Source organism: Toxotes jaculatrix, chromosome 1 (genome assembly GCF_017976425.1).
Source record: "Toxotes jaculatrix isolate fToxJac2 chromosome 1, fToxJac2.pri, whole genome shotgun sequence".
NCBI lineage: Eukaryota > Metazoa > Chordata > Actinopteri > Toxotidae > Toxotes > Toxotes jaculatrix.
Genome location: NC_054394.1, coordinates 27,166,048 through 27,183,770, shown reverse-complemented (window position 1 = coordinate 27,183,770; position 17,723 = coordinate 27,166,048). Strand labels below are relative to the sequence as shown.

The following is a 17,723-nucleotide window of genomic DNA, read 5'->3' as shown; positions in this document are numbered from 1 at the left end:
TCTTTTATGCTGTCCCAAGATCTAAAACATGAACTGAACAAAATAACAAAAATAAATCATATTTTGATCATTTAATTCCAATGCAAGAAAAAAATTATATACAAAAAGTTGGGGGTGGGGGTGTATAATGCAACTGAAACTGATTTTCATAAAGCTGTAAAACACTGAATGTCAGAACTGATTTTTTTATGTGAAATTTCTCACTGACAGTTGAAACACTGACTGATTATTTGTTGGACATGGACTCCGGCTATGCGCGCATGTAGATCCTTGTGCAAACCACATCATCAGCTCCAAAAGTCTGAAACAAGATTGAGAGGGAGAGAAAAAAAAAACCAGTTCATCATCACTTCGTCAGCAGTATCATCTTGTTGTCACACTTTACTCGTTTTCTAACTTTCTTTGGGAATAGAGCTACAAAGATTAGCTGATTAACAGATTAGTCAAGCAGCAGAAGATAAATTCTAAACAATCTGATCTCATTTTATAAACAAAATTGCTCAATATTTGCTTTTTTTCAGGTGAAGGCGAAGCTTTTCTTTGTCATATATTGTAGTAAACTGAATATCTTTGGGTTTTTGACTGTTGGTCACACAGAACAAGACATCTGAAAATGTTACCTTGGCCTCTAAAAATTTTAGAAGGAGGTGTATGTGGATACAAGGATATTATTAAGTGTTTATTAATGCCAGAGTATGTTACCCAATATAAAAATATTGTCATTCATTACCTGTTTATGAAACAGCCTCCACTGTTCTCAGGGGAAGTTGTAGTTGTTGACACATACAGTAATGAATACTCACGTCTGCTAAACTGTTTTAAACTTTTCATTTAAGTTTTATACCCATATTAATACTAAAAAGGGACTTAAAAGTAAAGTGATGCAACAACAAAACCAGATAAAATTTGTTATTTACTCCTAGAAGATGCAGACATTTACAAGAAAATTTTAAATGTCCATATACCATGAAATAGACAAAACCCATTCAGTGGTGGAGGAAATATTCAGATCTTAAGTAAAAGATTTACTTAAGTGAAAGATCTGAATAATATTATGGTAAAGTCTTCATATTTTCTGCTGCTCCGCTACATTTCCACCACTAATTGCCTAAATGCTGACTAGCATCATGATCATAATTTGACACTGTTTCAGAAACAGATGGGACAAAAAACTGATATGAAAATTAGGAATAAACATTGGACGCCCTGGGTGACGGGTGTGTGACCGTGTCCAAAGATTTATGGGTGTCCCCAGGGGCGTAGCGTTAGGGGCGACGGCAGCGCCACACATCATCATTATCTCAGTCCGTGTAGTGTGGCGGGACGGGGGAAGCAGGCCAGAGCTGTAAAAAATGGATCTGAGACGGCTCCATCTGGCGCGTGGTGCGATACCGAGGGAGACATTAACTGGAGGAAACATCAGGGTCCGTTGGCATTTCTCAACAGCATGATCAATGAGACCAATTAAAGTCCACGGGAGGACAGGCACAGATTTGGACCCCCAGCACCATTGCAGCCACACAATTTCATTTGACTCCAGTCCCATCATATAAACTAGCCAACGCAGGTTTTCATTAATCTTTAAAAATCAATATTTATTGGCTTGAAATGTAAAGGAGGTATATGAGGTTCTTCACATGGACAAAAAAAAAAAAAGTAGTTTTTCATTCTCAAGCATCCTCTTCCCTTTTTCACCATAGACTCCCCTAAATGGTCATTACAGTCCACCCATCTTAGATCACAGTGAGCGCAGTAAGCCACCACATGCTGTCTTCATTAAACCCCACATCCATCCGTCTCTCCTCGAGAGCCTAATTGCCTCATCTGCTGGCCGGTGCTTTTACTTGAGTTAAATATTTTCTGTTTATACTGATGGATCGATCACATTCCTCTGTGGACAGAGAGGGGAGTGACCTCATTAGCTGAAGATGGGATGTGTTAGATTTTAGTTCCCTGTGCATTAACAAGCAGAGTGTTTAGTAGACAGAATATTAAACTGGTACTTTCCACAGCAGTAGTTAACAGAGGGGGGTAACAAAGCCGTAGGTGACGCTGTTATTCCTCACGTATTCTACAACATAAAGTGACAGAGGTGCAGCAAGTTTAAATGGGACTTTATGTTTGAAATCTCCTCACGATTATATAGACAGGGTTTGAAGATGTGAACTGATGTTTTGACCGAAGTTTTGGACTCCACTCAACCTGCCACAGCTGGACTTTTAGTTCTGATAGTGAGCAATGCTGCTTTTTATATTATATTGTGTTGACATTGGATAAAATGACAAAGGAAGAATAATTAAATAGTCTAACACTAACCATTCTGAACTGCCTAAATTTCTTAATAATTATTTAAGTGTGTAGTCTGTAAAGGCTGTTTTTATGCTACATTTTCCTTATTCACTTTCACAAGTATTGGTCTGCAAAGAAGTCTGTCATTAACAATGTGTGCTTGTGTGAAGACACTACTTGAGTGTTATTGACAGGTCTGTCTGTGTTTTTTCTTTTTTTGTAAGGATATACAGACAGTAGTATTAGTCAGTACTGGCAATCTTTATGAACCTTAGTGTTTTTTTGTTTTCTGTTTTTTTAATATGTGTTTTCTCAACCACATCAAGAAATTATTCTGAACCATAGACAATGCTTTTGTTTGGTTTTTTTTTTTTGCTAAAGACACTTTCAGGTTTCATAACTGAGTGATGTGTGCAGCTATACCGACCTCAGCCTCCTTTTGTTTGTATCACCTAAAAGCCAAATATTTCTGCTTCAACATCATTCTTATCTTAAATCTTAAAATCTAAATAATCCATTAATTTTGGTGTAATGTGAGGCAGTCGTGTTTAAATTACAGAACAGCAGGGAATCTATCTGACCTCCCCCTCCTCACTGGACTCACAGTAAAACTCACAATCTTCTCTCTATGAGAAGTCTTTGTTTTTCCCCAATGATTCAGTCCCATATGCCTATCAGATTACAGCCTATCACTCCAACATGGACAGACGTGCACACCCCTATCTTGAATAAAAACAGATTCGGTCCTGGTCAAAGCTTTTGTTCCCCGTTTGAAACCCTTCATTCAGTCCAAATTACAGTCCTTCTCAGATGTTTTCCTGATTGCCTCTCTGCAGAGGTGAGTCACAGTCAGTAAAGAGTTCTTCTTCATCAAAGCCAAGCTGGACTCAGCTTTGTTGTCCATCTGGCCAATAAATCCACACATGCTAAATCCCAGATGTTTACAGGAAAAACTGCTTTGTCTTAGTGACCTTGATTTGCCAGGAACTGGAGGCAGAAGTGTTTCTGATGGATCCAAGATCATGAAATGCTGCGTGGAATGCGGTGTCTAACAACAAACGTATGTCTGTGAAAAGTTAATTTATTCCTTTGAAATCTAGATTAAGTTTCCCTGTGGAGCCCCTCTGTGGGTTTTGCTGCAAGCTGTAACAAATAATTCACTTGCTTTCAGCCTTTCACTGTCATTTTTCTTTCTCTTAATGTGTGATCATGCAGCCCCATAGCGAAATCACATCAACATTAAATGACCAAGAATAACAAGCGTCTCCTACATTTCAGACCTCCTCTAACATGACTTTCTGTTGGTGTTCTCTCTCACAGATATAGGCATGTTTATCCACACCCTCATTTGGCAAAAGAAAGAAATACGACGAATGGATAATTGCTCCAAGTGGCTATGGGAGTTCAGAACATTTCCTAGGAACTACAGAGTATTTTGGAAAAATATTGACCAGATCGTTTAACATTTTCACATCTGGTGTCACCACCCAGTTACAGCCTCTCTTGAGCATCTGTCTAGTTTTTTGTTTCTGCTTCTGTTGGGATTCTGCTGGCATGACAGTGGAAAATAATCTGCTGTCTTTGCTATCTTGCGTTAGAGTTAGACAAGAGGATTGACACCACTCTTGTGTCTGTGAAAACTAGGCCTGCAACTAACAGTTATTTTCATTATTGATTAATCTTCTGATTATTTTCTGAATTATCTTTTGGTCTTTAAGATGTCCTCAAATTATTTTTTTTTCCCAAGTCCCCAAGCTGATCTGTCTTTAAATGTCTTGTTTCCTCTGATCTGCAATCCAAAAGCGAGATCGAAAAATCACTTTGAAAATGAATTGGCTATTATTGTGAAAGTGAAAGCAAAGTAACTGCTCCCAGCCAAGAAATACTCCGTCTCAACCCCACCCCCCTCATAAAACTTCAATATGATGTTTTTATACAATTTTAACAAGACTATACCTGCTAATTAGTGAGCTTCAGAGGTGCTGCTTGGTGGATTGTGTTACTTTTGCACAGTTTCCCCCTTTTTTCACTCTTTATGTTGAGCTCAGCTAAATGGCTGCTGACTATAGTGTCATATTTACCATACAGATATGAGAGAGGAATTAATCTTCTCCTCTAAGTCTTGCCAAGAAGGCAAATGAGCGCTTTCCCCAAAATGTCAAACTATTCCTTATAGAAGGCTACACCACACTGCCAGAACAGCAGTGTTTCTGACACAAGTTGAGGACTATCCCTTTATCCAGTCCCCTAATTATTTTCTTACTGGCAAAAAGAGATGCAGAAACAGAAAATGGCCCATGTGGTCAAAGACAGTAACCTCCAAATTTCACACCTCATCCCACTTCGCAAAACATCCAAACATCTGTTCATTGAACTGCGGAAAAGACTTTAGATGAAAATGGGAGGCATTGTGTCGACATCCTTCTCCAGGCTGATGGGATTAGAGCACTTGGGAGCTACAATCTTATGAAAGGAAATACAGAGACGACTTAATAAAACAATTTTTTTTTTCTAGGAGAAACAGAAGGGATGATCCCGAAGAGACACATGGTTCCCGAGGTGAAAGACTTAAAAATGTTGTTATCTCTGGGTACAATTCATGCTTTATACGCTTGGTTAGGTTTAGATTAGACTGAGTTCACACCTGCATGTAGCTTTCTCTTTCTTATGTCACCATATTTCTAGTTACTGTGGTGTTAAAACACTACTCACCAGTATGAGTTCATCCCCTCTGAGTTCTCGGCTCCAGAAGGTCTTGGGGCCGTTCCCACTCAGTAGAGTCTGTTTGCAGTAAATCTTGTTTTCTGTTTCCCAGGTGGCCAAACTCTGTAGAAGAGCACTTTAATGAGGTTTCCTGCATTTATCCCCTTCAGTTTCACCTGGCTAACAGCACCTCAGCAGTACAACAAAGTGATAGACAAGAGGTGAGTGAGGACTGTGTTTATCTCTTTGTCTTGTCAGTCTTTAAAGGATCGTTTCAGACTCTTTTGTCTTTTTCTCTGTATGTCCATATTTTCTTAATCTTACATGTTGGAAAGACCAGAGAATATTTCAAAATAAAACTTCAGATTTGTGCACATCAAAGGCAGTTATATTTAAATTACCTTACACTTTCTGCCGTCCACCGTTTCCTCATTAAACTCCTCACCAATGAGGAAGTTGATCTCCGTGGTGCGGACCGTGGTAGAGGTCTTGATGTAGAAGTGTTCACCGTTCTGCCTGATCTCCACATGGGGTTTGGATGCAGCAGTCACTGCTACCTTCCTCAGCATGGCGTTCACGCCTGAGGACATGAACAAAGCTGCCTGTCAGCCTACAGTATCTATATTAATTAGGGCTGAAGAGTCTGTAAACTAGCTAATGGATAAAACTGACAAACCACTTTCTGCCCCAGACAAGAATTTTGAGTCCCCACCCACTGCCACTAAGCATAAGACCTACTTCCTTCTTATTTTATCATTTGACATTGAGATGTCTCACCTCACATTTTTCTGTCTCCATCTGGCGCCAAAAAGGGTGGAAAGAAATTAAATCAGAGTTTGTCAAGCTTTTACCATACACACAAAAAGGTAGAGGAATCTGTCTCAGGCAGAGACATACCACTGTGAAAACAAATCACTTTCTAGTTGTCAGGAGAAGATATCACAGTGCAAAGCTGCTGATTTTCATATTTTAAAAAAAAAAAGGATCCTCCAGCAACTACAAGTTGCAAGAGATTGTAATCAGCAGATGTTGCATGGACGGTGCAGTGACAGGGTGATGAGAGGGAGGAATGCTGGTGCCGTTTGCTTTGTTTAGCTCTCCTGTAGCTCATGATAGATTCTGTCCTTAAAATGAGTGGAAAACTATTAACCCTCTCTGTGTTGTAATGGAGCTAAAATTATTAAAGATTTTACTGGCAACATAATGGAAAAGATCACCTTTTAATTGTAGTTTTTCTATATGTTAATTTAATCATAAATATAGTCTCCCATTTAAATCTTAAGTGTGATGCAGTTTTTACTTTAAAAAAAATGAACCTTAATTGCATTCCAGGCATGGTTGTCTACTGTACAGATAATAGACCTCTGACCAGCTTATTCGTTTAATGTTCAGTCCCTGGCAAATTTAGAAAATCGCTCTCACTGAAACACATTCATATCTTCACTGAGGAAAGAGTAGATTGTTCTTACCCAGGGCTTTGAGCAACTCGTCAAAATTCTCGCTGCTTTTCATTTTCCAGGTGCCTGCAAAATTGGGCATTTTTCTTGTGGGATTTGGTCTGTGTGTCAGCCTTCGCCTCCTCTCGTCTGATGTCTCCTCTGCTCCCTTTCTTCAGGCTCTTTCTCTCTCTCTGTCCCTCTGTTCCCTGTGCTCCCTCCTCCTCCTCCTCTCCTCCCTGTGTGCAATGATCCCACACAGCAGACCAAACCCCCTCTAGCCCTGCTTCCTCTCCCACACACGGGTTCTTAGTGGTTTATTCTCAAGACAGATTTATTTTAATGATAAAGCTAAATTATGTTTTGGTTGGAAGGTCTTGATGTCTCATCTCTGACTCAGATCTGTCTCGGGGTTTGTGGAACTTTATGGTGAATTTATACAAATATTTAGTCCTGAAGCCTTTAAGTGTCAGTCGTTTTTTTCATAGATTCCTCACTGGCTCCCACAGCTGAATGGAGGATCATCTATTTTCCCTTTGATATGGAGGGTTTGGCACCTTGTCTTAAAGGGTCACCCAGATTCCATAAAAAATAACCTCCAAATTACCTCCAATTGTTTATTTGCCCAGGGTTTGAGATATTTCTGCCTCCACAGTCAGTACAATGGAGGTGAATGAAATATTACCTGTGGTGCTCAGCCAAAAACAATGTAAATGGCGACACTGCTGCCAAATATGAAGGCAATTTTTGATTGGTTTAAACACCATAATCAAAATGTCATTCACGTTCATTGTAGTCAGTAGAGGAAGAAATCTCAGTGACAGATGTTTGCATAGCTTTCTAACACCTATTTGTCCTTTGCTGCTCTGCAAATCTCAAACTTTGGGAGAATCTGCAAAAAGGATTACACAACGCAGTCAATACAATTCTCATGTCGATCCGCTCAGTGCTTTAACTATCCCACCTTTTATCACACACACATACATACACACTTCACTCGTACAGCTACCACCATTACATCCCATGAGAATGAGAGGCCCTTCCTCTAACCCCGGCCAAGTCAGATTTGTTCCCTCTCTGATGGGCCCTCATCAATCTCTTTGACGAAGTGCCTTCCAGACACCCGCTTGATAATTAATGTATAGAGCAGAGCAGGGACCACTCTGTCATCCCACCAGGAAGTGTCAGCTCAAAGAAGTCCTCTGCTGTCTTCACCAGGCTTCCTTGTTTGTTTCACTCATCAGTAGATTTGTCTGTTGGTCTCTGGGTGGTTTTATTACCAAAAGGGAAAGTGAACGTTTGAGTGCAGCATACAGCGAAAGTTTAAGGATTTAAGTGACAGCTGTTAGAGAATTGTCTGCTTCCATCTATGTCCCTGTTAATCCGGCTGAGTTATCCCTGTTGTAAAAGAGCAGCATTTTTCACTTTTATTCCTCCAGCATGGTAAATAAGTCCAAAAAGAGCAAAGATTTTGTTGGTCTTGAATATCAAGTCAGATTTATTGCATAGCACTGGATATATTTCCTGTATTTTGTAAAGAAAAATCAAATGTTACAGCAAGCACCAGAATCAAAACTACATTACGGGCTGATTCTTTTCTAACTGCCCAAAGAGCCGTCCTCTTACTACTGACTTACCTCAGTAGATCCTCTCATCTCATTACCTAACTACCATAATAAGATATGACCTTTGATGTCAGAGTGTCACCGCCGATAAGATGAATGGATGCCCCACAGTTATGAGAACATCAAGGAAACACATTAACTTCTCAGAATTGCATTTTCTCCTCCCAGACCTGCTCAGCTGCACAATGAACTCCCTCAGGACGATAGCAACTCACAATATCGACATTTTTAATGGGTTCACACAAAGCTTCCACTTACATAAATGTTGCTAAACTTCAGTTTAGTGTCCTTATATTTTATATGTATATCAGGGCTTCTGCAGATGCCTAGAAAAAACATTATTGGCCCTGATCGCTTTTTAACTTTTTATTTATACCTTGTCTAACCAATAATCGGTCAGATGGTCAAATGTATTTGGTCTGAAGTGATCAGCGATTTCAGGCTTTTGAGATTAAAAACAGATACTGAAAAGACTGAAAACTACCATTCAGCACCTTCACAGCTCACTTGAATTGTATATAATACAATAAATCAGACAGGGATCGGCATAAACTGTGAGCTGGCTGGTAATTAACAAGAAATTGCATGAGTTTTTTTTTTAATCTGAAAAAAATGTATTGGTCAGGCTTTATTTGGACTTATTAATATACATTTTTTTAACATCAAAATTTTCTAACACCATAGCCTGCTGTACTATATTGTTTGGAACACAGCAAACTCACAAACTGAATTTGTTTAGCAGTTTTTGATGTTTTATTGGCCAAACAGATGAACAAAAACACACTGAGACAACACATGATGTGAAACCACATGTATTCTGTACATGACAGTCAGGTTCTGATTTACTGCAGACGACTTATCTCTGTCGTTCACTGACAACATAATCACACTTTTAGAGTTACTGAAAGCTGTGCAAAGAAAATTCCAGACTGTAATCAATCTTAATGCAGAAGTTTGCACTGGTTCCCTTCTCTCCCTCGAGGCATGCAGCCTTTAGTAAAACACGCCTTCAAAAGTTGACGGTAACTGCCCTGAAGAAAATGTGTTTGAAAAAATAATACAACCGCAAGATACTCCAGAGTTCATCTGGTATCCCTTAAATGTGTATAACATAACATCTTGACATGGCCTGAGCAAATTTATATGTAATTTAAGAAAACATTCTGGGACATTATGGCTTCATCTAAACAAACTTTCACATTTAGGAATTTGCCTCCAATCAAATCAAAACAGCCTGTTACCATTCTTCTTTCTCTATAATGAAAATACCTGTCAGTGACAACATTTAGTGTCACATGTAAGTAGTTAAAAAATAAAGATCAGTTCTACTAACTGACCACATCTAATGTTATACTTAAACTATAATTTGTGATTTGGATTAGGATTCGGAATAATTCTCTTCCCCAAAAAGCCACTAAAGCCACAGTGATTAAAAAAAGCAACAAGCTGCATGAGCCACAGTGCTCAAAGTTATTCACGGTAAACAAAAGAAAAACAAACATGACAGGGTGAAATTTTGAAGTTTGGACACTTCTGTGGTCATAATCCCAAAAACTTGAAGACACCCAAAAAGCAAACAAAAAAATAAATAAATTAGGTAATATGCATATTTTCCTATTAAGACACGTTAATCACACAATTTACAGGAAATGTACGATCACATTTTGTGGTGAAAAGGATAAAACATTTACATTATTGCACTCAAACATTTACTGTCACATTAGCGAAACAGCATAATTTCTACTGACTGCCCTTCAATCACCATTGCCTCACAGGTTTAAACTGGAAGCCCACCGTAATGGAAACGCTTAAAAACTTCCTGGTAGTTACCAGTACATCAAATCAGCCATTTTATTAACCAGCTTGATCATTGCAGTATTTTCTAAAATGCAAATAAGACAGCAAACTAGTATGTTACAAAAATGTTGATAAAGTGTTGCACGGGATTTGTCAAGTCATTTATTTTGATTTACACTTGGACAACTGGACAAATAAACCCACAATATAAAAACTGCCACGTTACAGAATCTAATACCTACTGTTCTTCTCACGGACATTCAGCAGTTAAAAAACAAAAAAGCAGATTGTTAGTCTCACAATATGAAGGCAGCAATTTAAAAAGGCAAAGAGAAAGGAAGTGCAGAACAGACACAGAAGCCAGTTTGGTGAGTGTAAGGAAAAAAAAATCTCTTTACTGCTGATGTGAATGCGTCGTCATGAGTTAAATGATCCTTTCTCCAAACCTTGATCAAAACCAGGTGTTTTTTTTATGTGGGCCCAGCACTGCTTGGCTTTGGTAGGACAGCACAAACTATTGAAGATAATAACAATCTGTCAGTGATGAATTCCGCTTTTCTCCACTGCAAAGACAATAAAACATGATTGTAGAGTTTAATCCCATGAGGTTGCATCAATTTGTCTGCATTTTCCAGTGTTAAAATAATACTGCAGCCGCCATTTTCATTTGCACTAAAGCCCTGTTAAGCAGCGACACAAACAAACTACGAACCTTGGTGCGAATTTTAATGACCAGGTGTTTAATCTGTATCTGGCTGTTGTGAATGGTCAAATACAGATTTAAACACATGCTTTGTGTGTTTAAAGCGGCCTGATTCCATTTTGTTCCCCCAGGCTGTTGTTTAAAACAAGCCTTTCTTTCATCCAGTGCTGTCACAGGAAGTCTAATTTGGGGCTGAGGGTTAAAATGGCACGTGGTCCATACGCTGTCTGTCCAGGTATCTTCTACCAGTGTCTTGAGTCCACCAGTTCTGGTCTCAAACTCATTTTTTTTAGCGTCTCGTAGCCGACCACCATGACAATGGCAGTGGGTGTGGATGAAATAATGCGTGCCGACAGTCCTTTGGTCAATCCCCAGAAACCCTCCTCTTTGATCAGTTGTCTGAATGTCTCGATGATTGAATTCCTCCCTTCAACCTAAACAAAATCAAAACACATACAGTACACGCTGTGTTATTATTTGGAACCACAAACCAGTATCATGAAACCTTAGCCTAAGAGTGGGTGATATATTGAAGTAAAATATTTACATTGAGTTATTACAGCATGCACAGTGTTGGTTATTTTCTGTCATTTTGGTGGTTGACTCCTCGTTAAAGCATATCTTGTCTTGTGAACTGTTTTCTTACACAGAACCTGTCTCCACAGCTCAACGTTTGCTTTCGTGCCCTGGACAGGAAAAGCTTCCCTGATGCGTCAAGATATGCAAATTACAGAAGAGTGATATGGTAACAAAACCTTACACACACACATTCAAAGAAAGCTGATTAATTATTAACATTTATTGTGTCTGCTATTGAAAAATATCTAACTAAACATAGTGGACTGTGCACTTTAAGGCACTTTTCTGCTTTAACATTATGACAGATGTACAGTAAATGATGGTTACCTGTACTCTGGCTCTGACCACATCCATTGGGTTGGTGACAGTTGAGGCAGTAGCAGCAGCCAGAGGTCCAGCTGTGGCCTGTAGAATCAGGTGGGGGCAGTCACTGGGAGCCAGTTTAGAGAGTTGCTCTGAAGGACATAACACATATAGATACTCATCAACCACCTGGCAAGGATTCGTGGAATTCATTGTTGTTGCAGGCGTACAAAAGCACTGGGAATATAGATAACTTATGACAAAACACAAGCTCAAGTTTTTTTGAGAAACTGCAATTAGTGCAGTGCTTTCTTGTACTTCACAGAAACAGATGTTCCAGCTGCTTACCAGCATAAAAATGATAGAAAGGCCACCACACAGCACTGTTTGGGATATAAGTGAGTAAAGAAGCCACGTATCCTCTGTAGAAGCCCCGGAAACCATCAGCAGCAAAAATCTGAGCCATAACGTTCCTGGTTTGACCAAACACTTTCTTGGGCTTTCCAGTCTCTGTTTTAGAATTGAGTCGAAAGCGGGTGAGGTGCTCCCCTTGGCCCTGCATCATCAGCTGCTGAGAGACAACATCTATGGGAACGGTGATGCTCTGAGCAACCAAAGAGGCCGAGCCACCCGCCACCAGTGACTTGACCGTATTGTCCTCAGAATACTGGGAGACATACTTCCTCACCAGCTCGTAGGTGGTTATGTAAGCCTGGCCAGAGATGAGAGTGAAGGTGTTGACCATGAAGCCACGATACAGGCCTCGTACACCCTCTGCCCGCAGGATCTTGAAGAAGGCGTCGAAGGTGCCGCTGTAGAGCGATTTGCCCCTCTGCACCTGCAGCCGAGTGCGGATGAGTGTGGCCGGGTAGATGGTAGCTCGGATGGTCATCGTCATAAACACCCCAAAGGAGTAGAACTTCTTTTTGTCGAGGTCCTCCCACTCGATGATCTGGATGTTCCTTTTCTGCTGCATCCTGCCAGCTGTAGGTGCCCCCTCATCAGAATGATTCCTGCCTGACAGCACAAACATCAACAACAGTCTAGTCAGAAAACTAGTTTTTACTAAGTGTGGAAGTTCATTGTTGACAATGGCAATTGTACATATAGGAGTGGACAATATGGACAGACATACTGTCTATCCATATTGTACATATTGTGTGTGTGTGTATATAGATAGATAGATAGTCTCACAGTATACATGACCGTATTGCTTGACCCTTTTGCCTAACAACCAAACGCTCTTCATGTGTAAAGACAGGTTTAGGGTTAATTCCTCATTTAACACATTCCTCAAGTAACATATATGGCAGGCAAGGTACATAACTATTTATTTATGTCTGAGAGGAAGGCAGTCACTTGAGCCCAAACGGGGAAATAATACAGACTGAACTTAGATAGAATTTTTTTCTGTAGTTATTACCTTCCCAATAACAATGATAACGTAATAATAAAATACGTAAATACAGCCCTCTGCAGTGATGTAGCCAAATAATGACAGCGTTTGTCATTTCTTTCCACCATCTTTGCTGTGAAAACCTCCCTGTAACCTAATGCTGTCACGTAACTGTTTCTTCGAAACTGAACAACAGTAATATTTATCTCTAGTTATGTATGACAGAGTCGCTTTCTGTTCTCCCCACAGCTAAATATAAGCTCAGCAGTCTGTACTTGACCCCGGTGACAACACCGGTCAGAGGACACCGTGTTCCCGAGCCAAAGTGAGGTCAACCGAGAGCTACGGGATCACTCATGTGAAAGTTAATCACACTTATTAAACCCTCACAAAGTAAGTCAAACGATTACAAAACCAGGTGTGTAATAAAATATGCCGATTGCGACCCGCTGGGTATGCTAGCTTTCACCGAGCTAGCTCTGCATTACACATTGTTAGCATTCGTTTAACACTTACTTCATTGGACAGATGTTTATTTCAGAGTCATGTCCTTAATGTAATTCGAGCTTGAAACTTCATGTTAACAGCTGATTGAAATATGTAATTCAAGCTAATGTTGTTAATTAGCTATGATACTTTTTTTTTTTTAAATGGAGATTGCTACCTCCTAGCTAGTGAGCTAACTGTCAGAAGTCTTCCTGTTCCCATTCAAACCCCATGCCTCTCAAACGACCAATGACAAACGTGCTGCGTTCACGTCATATCTTTGAACCGTAACAACGAGTTTTAGAGAGGGGGCAAAATATTCACATCAGCCGAGTCGGAGACAAAAGAACAGAATTTCTGTTTATGTGTATATATATATATATATATATATATATATATATATATATATATATATATATATATATATATATATATATATATATATATAATAGTAATTTATGTGTGTATATATATATATATATATATATATATATATATATATATATATATATATATATATATATATATATATATATATATATATATATATATACACACATAAATTACTATTATTGTTTATTCTGCATTTTTATTCTTTATTTAGTTATTGTATGAAATCTAGCTTTTGATCGCATTGTTATTTACTTACCTCATACTTTTTGTATCCCTTCGGGATTATAAAGTATTCCATTTGTCTGTTCACGCGATCGATCCTCCCACGAGGTGGCGCTGCTAAGCGGCTACTTACTGCTACAGCATCCGGTGTGTGTGAGGAAGCATCAAACTGAAAGTGCCGGAGTTCTGTGCCTGGGCCAAAGTAGGCTAACTTAGACCTTTTCGCCAAAGGTAATGAATCAGTGTTTTATCCTTTACTGCAGCATTGTTCTATTTTAACATAATTGTACTTCAGTTTGAGGCGATCCAGCTAGAAGACTGTCTTCATTATGGAACTAGCTAGTTAGCATGCTAGCGAATTAGCATGCTCGGATATTGCAGATTCATTCTCTTTAGCAGCAGTTAGCTAGCTGTCACGCACCGTGACACAGAGAAGAGAGCAGCTAACTGTTTCAAAAACTAACCGAGACTTTATTCGCTGTTTATTTTTGTATAAGATTAGGAAAGGAGCTATTTATTTTTTATCTATGAAATACGAGTTAACTGATGGTTTGGTTTCTGCTATTTAAAGTGAGAATTGGTCGTTCAGTATATCGGACGAGAACTTTATTTCAGTATAAGAGACAGTAGCACAGTGTAGAAACACTGAGGGATCAATGGATAAGTTGCTTTTTTGAGGGGGGCTGGAAGCCGCAATTATAACAACAGCTGTTTTATATTTTGCAGGATAGTTCCAGTGCCGTGAAGAAAAAATGGTATGTAGCTGCTCTGCTCTGCACAAATATCACTTTTGTTTACAAAGCCAGGTTTAGTTTATCATATATCTTGTTTTTGTCGCCTACTAACTGTTGTTTCTTTGTCTGTTTTTTTGTTTTTTTCAGTCTCGCAGATATGATTCCCGGACAACCATATTTTCTCCTGAAGGCAAGTGTTTGTTTTGTTTAGTTTTTTACACACTTGATAATCAAATATTGAGTGAAATGATCCAAAAATGTCAGTTATTATGTCCCCACTAATAAATTATTTTGAAAGCCTGATATTTTGTTTGCAGACACCAAATCTTGCCTAGAATTTACATTAAGGTTTTGTGGACTGAACATTGCTTTTCCATGATTTTGTGGCTTTGTAAGGATGGACCCACCAGAGGGTCTGCAAAACTGAGGAAATTAAGTGCAGACTCTTTGGGTTAACGTAGGAGGTCCGCTTTCTAGCTTTCATCCGCATCTCACAGTCTTGTTATTTCAAATAACAAGTGTGTTTCAGATGTATAAGAAATTTTTAGCCAAAAGTAGTCAATAAAGACTTTGTGACTGTGATTTACAGGACGCCTTTATCAGGTGGAGTATGCCATGGAAGCAATCGGTCATGCTGGAACATGTCTGGGGATTCTAGCAAATGATGGAGTGCTGCTAGCAGCAGAGAGACGCAACATCCACAAGCTGCTTGATGAGGTTTTCTTCTCTGAGAAGATCTACAAGCTCAATGAGTGAGTGAACTGAGCTACACAGGCACTCTTCTGCACCCACTACTTAGTTCATACCTCTATTTAGAAAAATAAAAACCACAACCAATTCTAACATTATACTGTGGTCTTGTGTGTGTTTATCTCTTTCAGAGACATGGCGTGTAGTGTTGCTGGGATTACATCAGACGCCAATGTACTGACAAATGAACTGCGGCTAATTGCACAGAGGTAAGTTTCAGAGGAAAATCTGCCAGCCATTAAAATTTTAGTGCTTTCCCATGTACCTCTTTGGATATTCTGGGTCTGCTTTTAAATATTGGATTTAAGAAAGTTTCATAACAAATGTATTTGTTCCCTTTTAAAATATTTTAATGTTGCATGGTAAAGCGACAGTAACCTAGTGCACTTTTTCAACTTTTATTAACCAAATAAGCATAAGACAAGGTTTTGCGTTCAGGAAAGCCTGAATTTGCAAACCTATAAGTACAAACATAATATCTGTTAAATTAAGAGGGTAGAATACTTTATAGACATTTATCACATTCACCACATGCTTACATTTCTCTTCAGATACTTATTGCAGTACCAGGAGCCAATACCCTGTGAGCAGTTGGTGACTGCCCTGTGTGACATCAAGCAAGCTTACACACAGTTTGGAGGTAAGATACACAGTAGTCTTTGTTTAGTTTATTGCTCTCATCCTGTAGTGTTACTGAAGGATACCAGCTGGTGACCTTTTGGATGAACATATTTTCGCTCTTAACATTTAAGTTGTACATTTACAGATGTTTGCCAAAATACCTAATCGGTAAATAATCCTCCAGACGATTGACAGACTATCCTCATTATTGTGTAGAAGCACAGATGGATTTTGGCATTCTGTAACACTTGTGTGGTTTGTCTGAAAAGGAAAAAGGCCGTTTGGAGTTTCTCTGCTCTACATGGGTTGGGACAAACACTACGGTTTCCAGCTGTACCAGAGTGACCCCAGTGGCAACTATGGAGGCTGGAAGGCAACCTGCATTGGCAACAACAGCGCTGTAAGTCTGAATTGACTTAGATCATGAGAGTCAGTGAGATGATCTGAACAGATACACCAGACAGTGTTGTGCAGTTGTTGTGGTGTAACTCAGAATATGAACAATGCTGTGTTTATAGTAGTGCTGGATGTGGACAACATACATAACTTTCTTGCATAAGACTTAGTGTCATATGACTGTTATTTGAAGTGGTATAAGAGTTCCCTCCTTAAAACAATTGCCTGGCAAATGTTTCAAAAAATTCTGCATTGAAAAAGTGTCGTTTTAAATGTTGTTAATAATATAAAATGTTAAGGTTCCAGTGCAACTTTCAGTGAGAAATTTGTTGAAGCAGTAAGTTCTTGCATCACGCTAAAGTTGAGTTCAATTCCACTCTTCCTCTCTATATTGTGTTTGATGTATCGTCTTCTCTGCCTCAGGCTGCAGTGTCCATGTTGAAGCAGGACTACAAGGAGGGAGAGATGACTCTGTCCTCTGCTTTGGCCTTGGCTGTCAAAGTCCTCAACAAAACAATGGATGTCAGCAAGCTCTCAGCAGAGAAAGGTGAGATTTAGGAAAAGCGCTCTCTCTTGGAGTTTAGATCACATATTGTGGTCAGTATTCATGTGAAATGACAGTTTGAACGGTGAACTGTGTTAATTCAGGTATAACTAGGGTCTGACATCAACATTAAATGCCAAATACTGATAAAAGATTCTAAACTAAATTAGCAATGATTTTCAGCTCTTAGTTCTTGCATCCAGAAAGATCACATACACAAGGTAGATTTGTGTCTTAATAAGTAATTTAATCAACATCCTCAACTACACCACAGTAACACAATACGGTATCATATTTACTGTTTCAGTGGAGATTGCCACACTGACAAGGGAAGAGGGGAAAACAAAAATCAAGGTGCTCAAGCAGAAAGAAGTAGAGGAGCTCATCAAGCGGCACGAGGCCGAAGAGGCCAAGGCTGAAAAGGACAAAAAGGAGAAGGAGCAGAAGGAGAAGGACAAATGAGCAAAATAATAACTTTTCCCTTGTGTCGCTAAATCCTGTATTGTTTTGTCTTTTACATTAAAAGTTGGAAACTGATCGACATCTTTTTATTTTTGTGTCTTCAGAACAAATTTTGCACTTTTTTTTTTTTAACAAGTGAAAAGCAGAAAAAACAACTTTTTAAAGAACTTTTTTCATCTATATAAATGGTGTGGACAAAATATTGCATTTCAACCAATTTGACAGCACCCTAAACTACAGCCTCCAAAATAAAAGTTTCTTTATTGATCCTACAAGTTTGAACT

At 39.0% G+C, this 17,723-nt stretch overlaps 3 protein-coding genes across 3 annotated transcripts; 1 reads left to right on the top strand and 2 right to left on the bottom strand.

The window, feature by feature from the left end:
* Nucleotides 1–56: 56 nt before the first annotated feature.
* On the bottom strand, nt 57–6,627 carry LOC121183180 (cellular retinoic acid-binding protein 1). Its single transcript, XM_041040098.1, has 4 exons — nt 6,462–6,627; nt 5,394–5,572; nt 5,002–5,115; nt 57–301 (listed from the first exon to the last, which is right to left on the bottom strand). Exons 1-4 carry the CDS (start codon nt 6,529–6,531, stop codon nt 251–253), a joined length of 414 nt encoding a protein of 137 aa, XP_040896032.1. The 5' UTR covers nt 6,532–6,627; the 3' UTR covers nt 57–250.
* A 2,166-nt stretch (nt 6,628–8,793) lies between these two features.
* LOC121183163 (solute carrier family 25 member 44-like) lies at nt 8,794–13,530 on the bottom strand. Its single transcript, XM_041040072.1, has 4 exons — nt 13,348–13,530; nt 11,784–12,452; nt 11,460–11,587; nt 8,794–10,987 (listed from the first exon to the last, which is right to left on the bottom strand). The coding sequence occupies exons 2-4, from the start codon at nt 12,409–12,411 to the stop codon at nt 10,796–10,798; spliced, it is 948 nt and encodes a 315-aa protein (XP_040896006.1). The 5' UTR covers nt 12,412–12,452; nt 13,348–13,530; the 3' UTR covers nt 8,794–10,795.
* A 505-nt stretch (nt 13,531–14,035) lies between these two features.
* LOC121183171 (proteasome subunit alpha type-4) lies at nt 14,036–17,514 on the top strand. Its single transcript, XM_041040085.1, has 9 exons — nt 14,036–14,163; nt 14,659–14,687; nt 14,814–14,856; nt 15,256–15,418; nt 15,548–15,625; nt 15,968–16,056; nt 16,307–16,437; nt 16,857–16,980; nt 17,285–17,514. The coding sequence occupies exons 2-9, from the start codon at nt 14,685–14,687 to the stop codon at nt 17,437–17,439; spliced, it is 786 nt and encodes a 261-aa protein (XP_040896019.1). The 5' UTR covers nt 14,036–14,163; nt 14,659–14,684; the 3' UTR covers nt 17,440–17,514.
* The last annotated feature ends 209 nt before the right edge of the window (nt 17,515–17,723 follow it).

Excerpts from the sequence above, each read along its gene's own strand:
- LOC121183180 (XM_041040098.1), bottom strand. The coding sequence starts at position 6,531 with ATGCCCAATTTTGCAGGCACCTGGAAAATGAAAAGCAGCGAGAATTTT. Across the intron at positions 5,573-6,461 it reads CGAGTTGCTCAAAGCCCTGG|GCGTGAACGCCATGCTGAGG; the intron begins GTAAGAACAATC and ends TCATGTCCTCAG. Across the intron at positions 302-5,001 it reads GAGGGGATGAACTCATACTG|ACTTTTGGAGCTGATGATGT; the intron begins GTGAGTAGTGTT and ends ATCTTGTTTCAG.
- LOC121183163 (XM_041040072.1), bottom strand. The coding sequence starts at position 12,411 with ATGCAGCAGAAAAGGAACATCCAGATCATCGAGTGGGAGGACCTCGAC. Across the intron at positions 11,588-11,783 it reads TTTCTATCATTTTTATGCTG|AGCAACTCTCTAAACTGGCT; the intron begins GTAAGCAGCTGG and ends TATGTCCTTCAG. Across the intron at positions 10,988-11,459 it reads TGGTCAGAGCCAGAGTACAG|GTTGAAGGGAGGAATTCAAT; the intron begins GTAACCATCATT and ends GATTTTGTTTAG.
- LOC121183171 (XM_041040085.1), top strand. Across the intron at positions 14,857-15,255 it reads AACCATATTTTCTCCTGAAG|GACGCCTTTATCAGGTGGAG; the intron begins GCAAGTGTTTGT and ends TGTGATTTACAG. Across the intron at positions 16,057-16,306 it reads AGCTTACACACAGTTTGGAG|GAAAAAGGCCGTTTGGAGTT; the intron begins GTAAGATACACA and ends TTGTCTGAAAAG.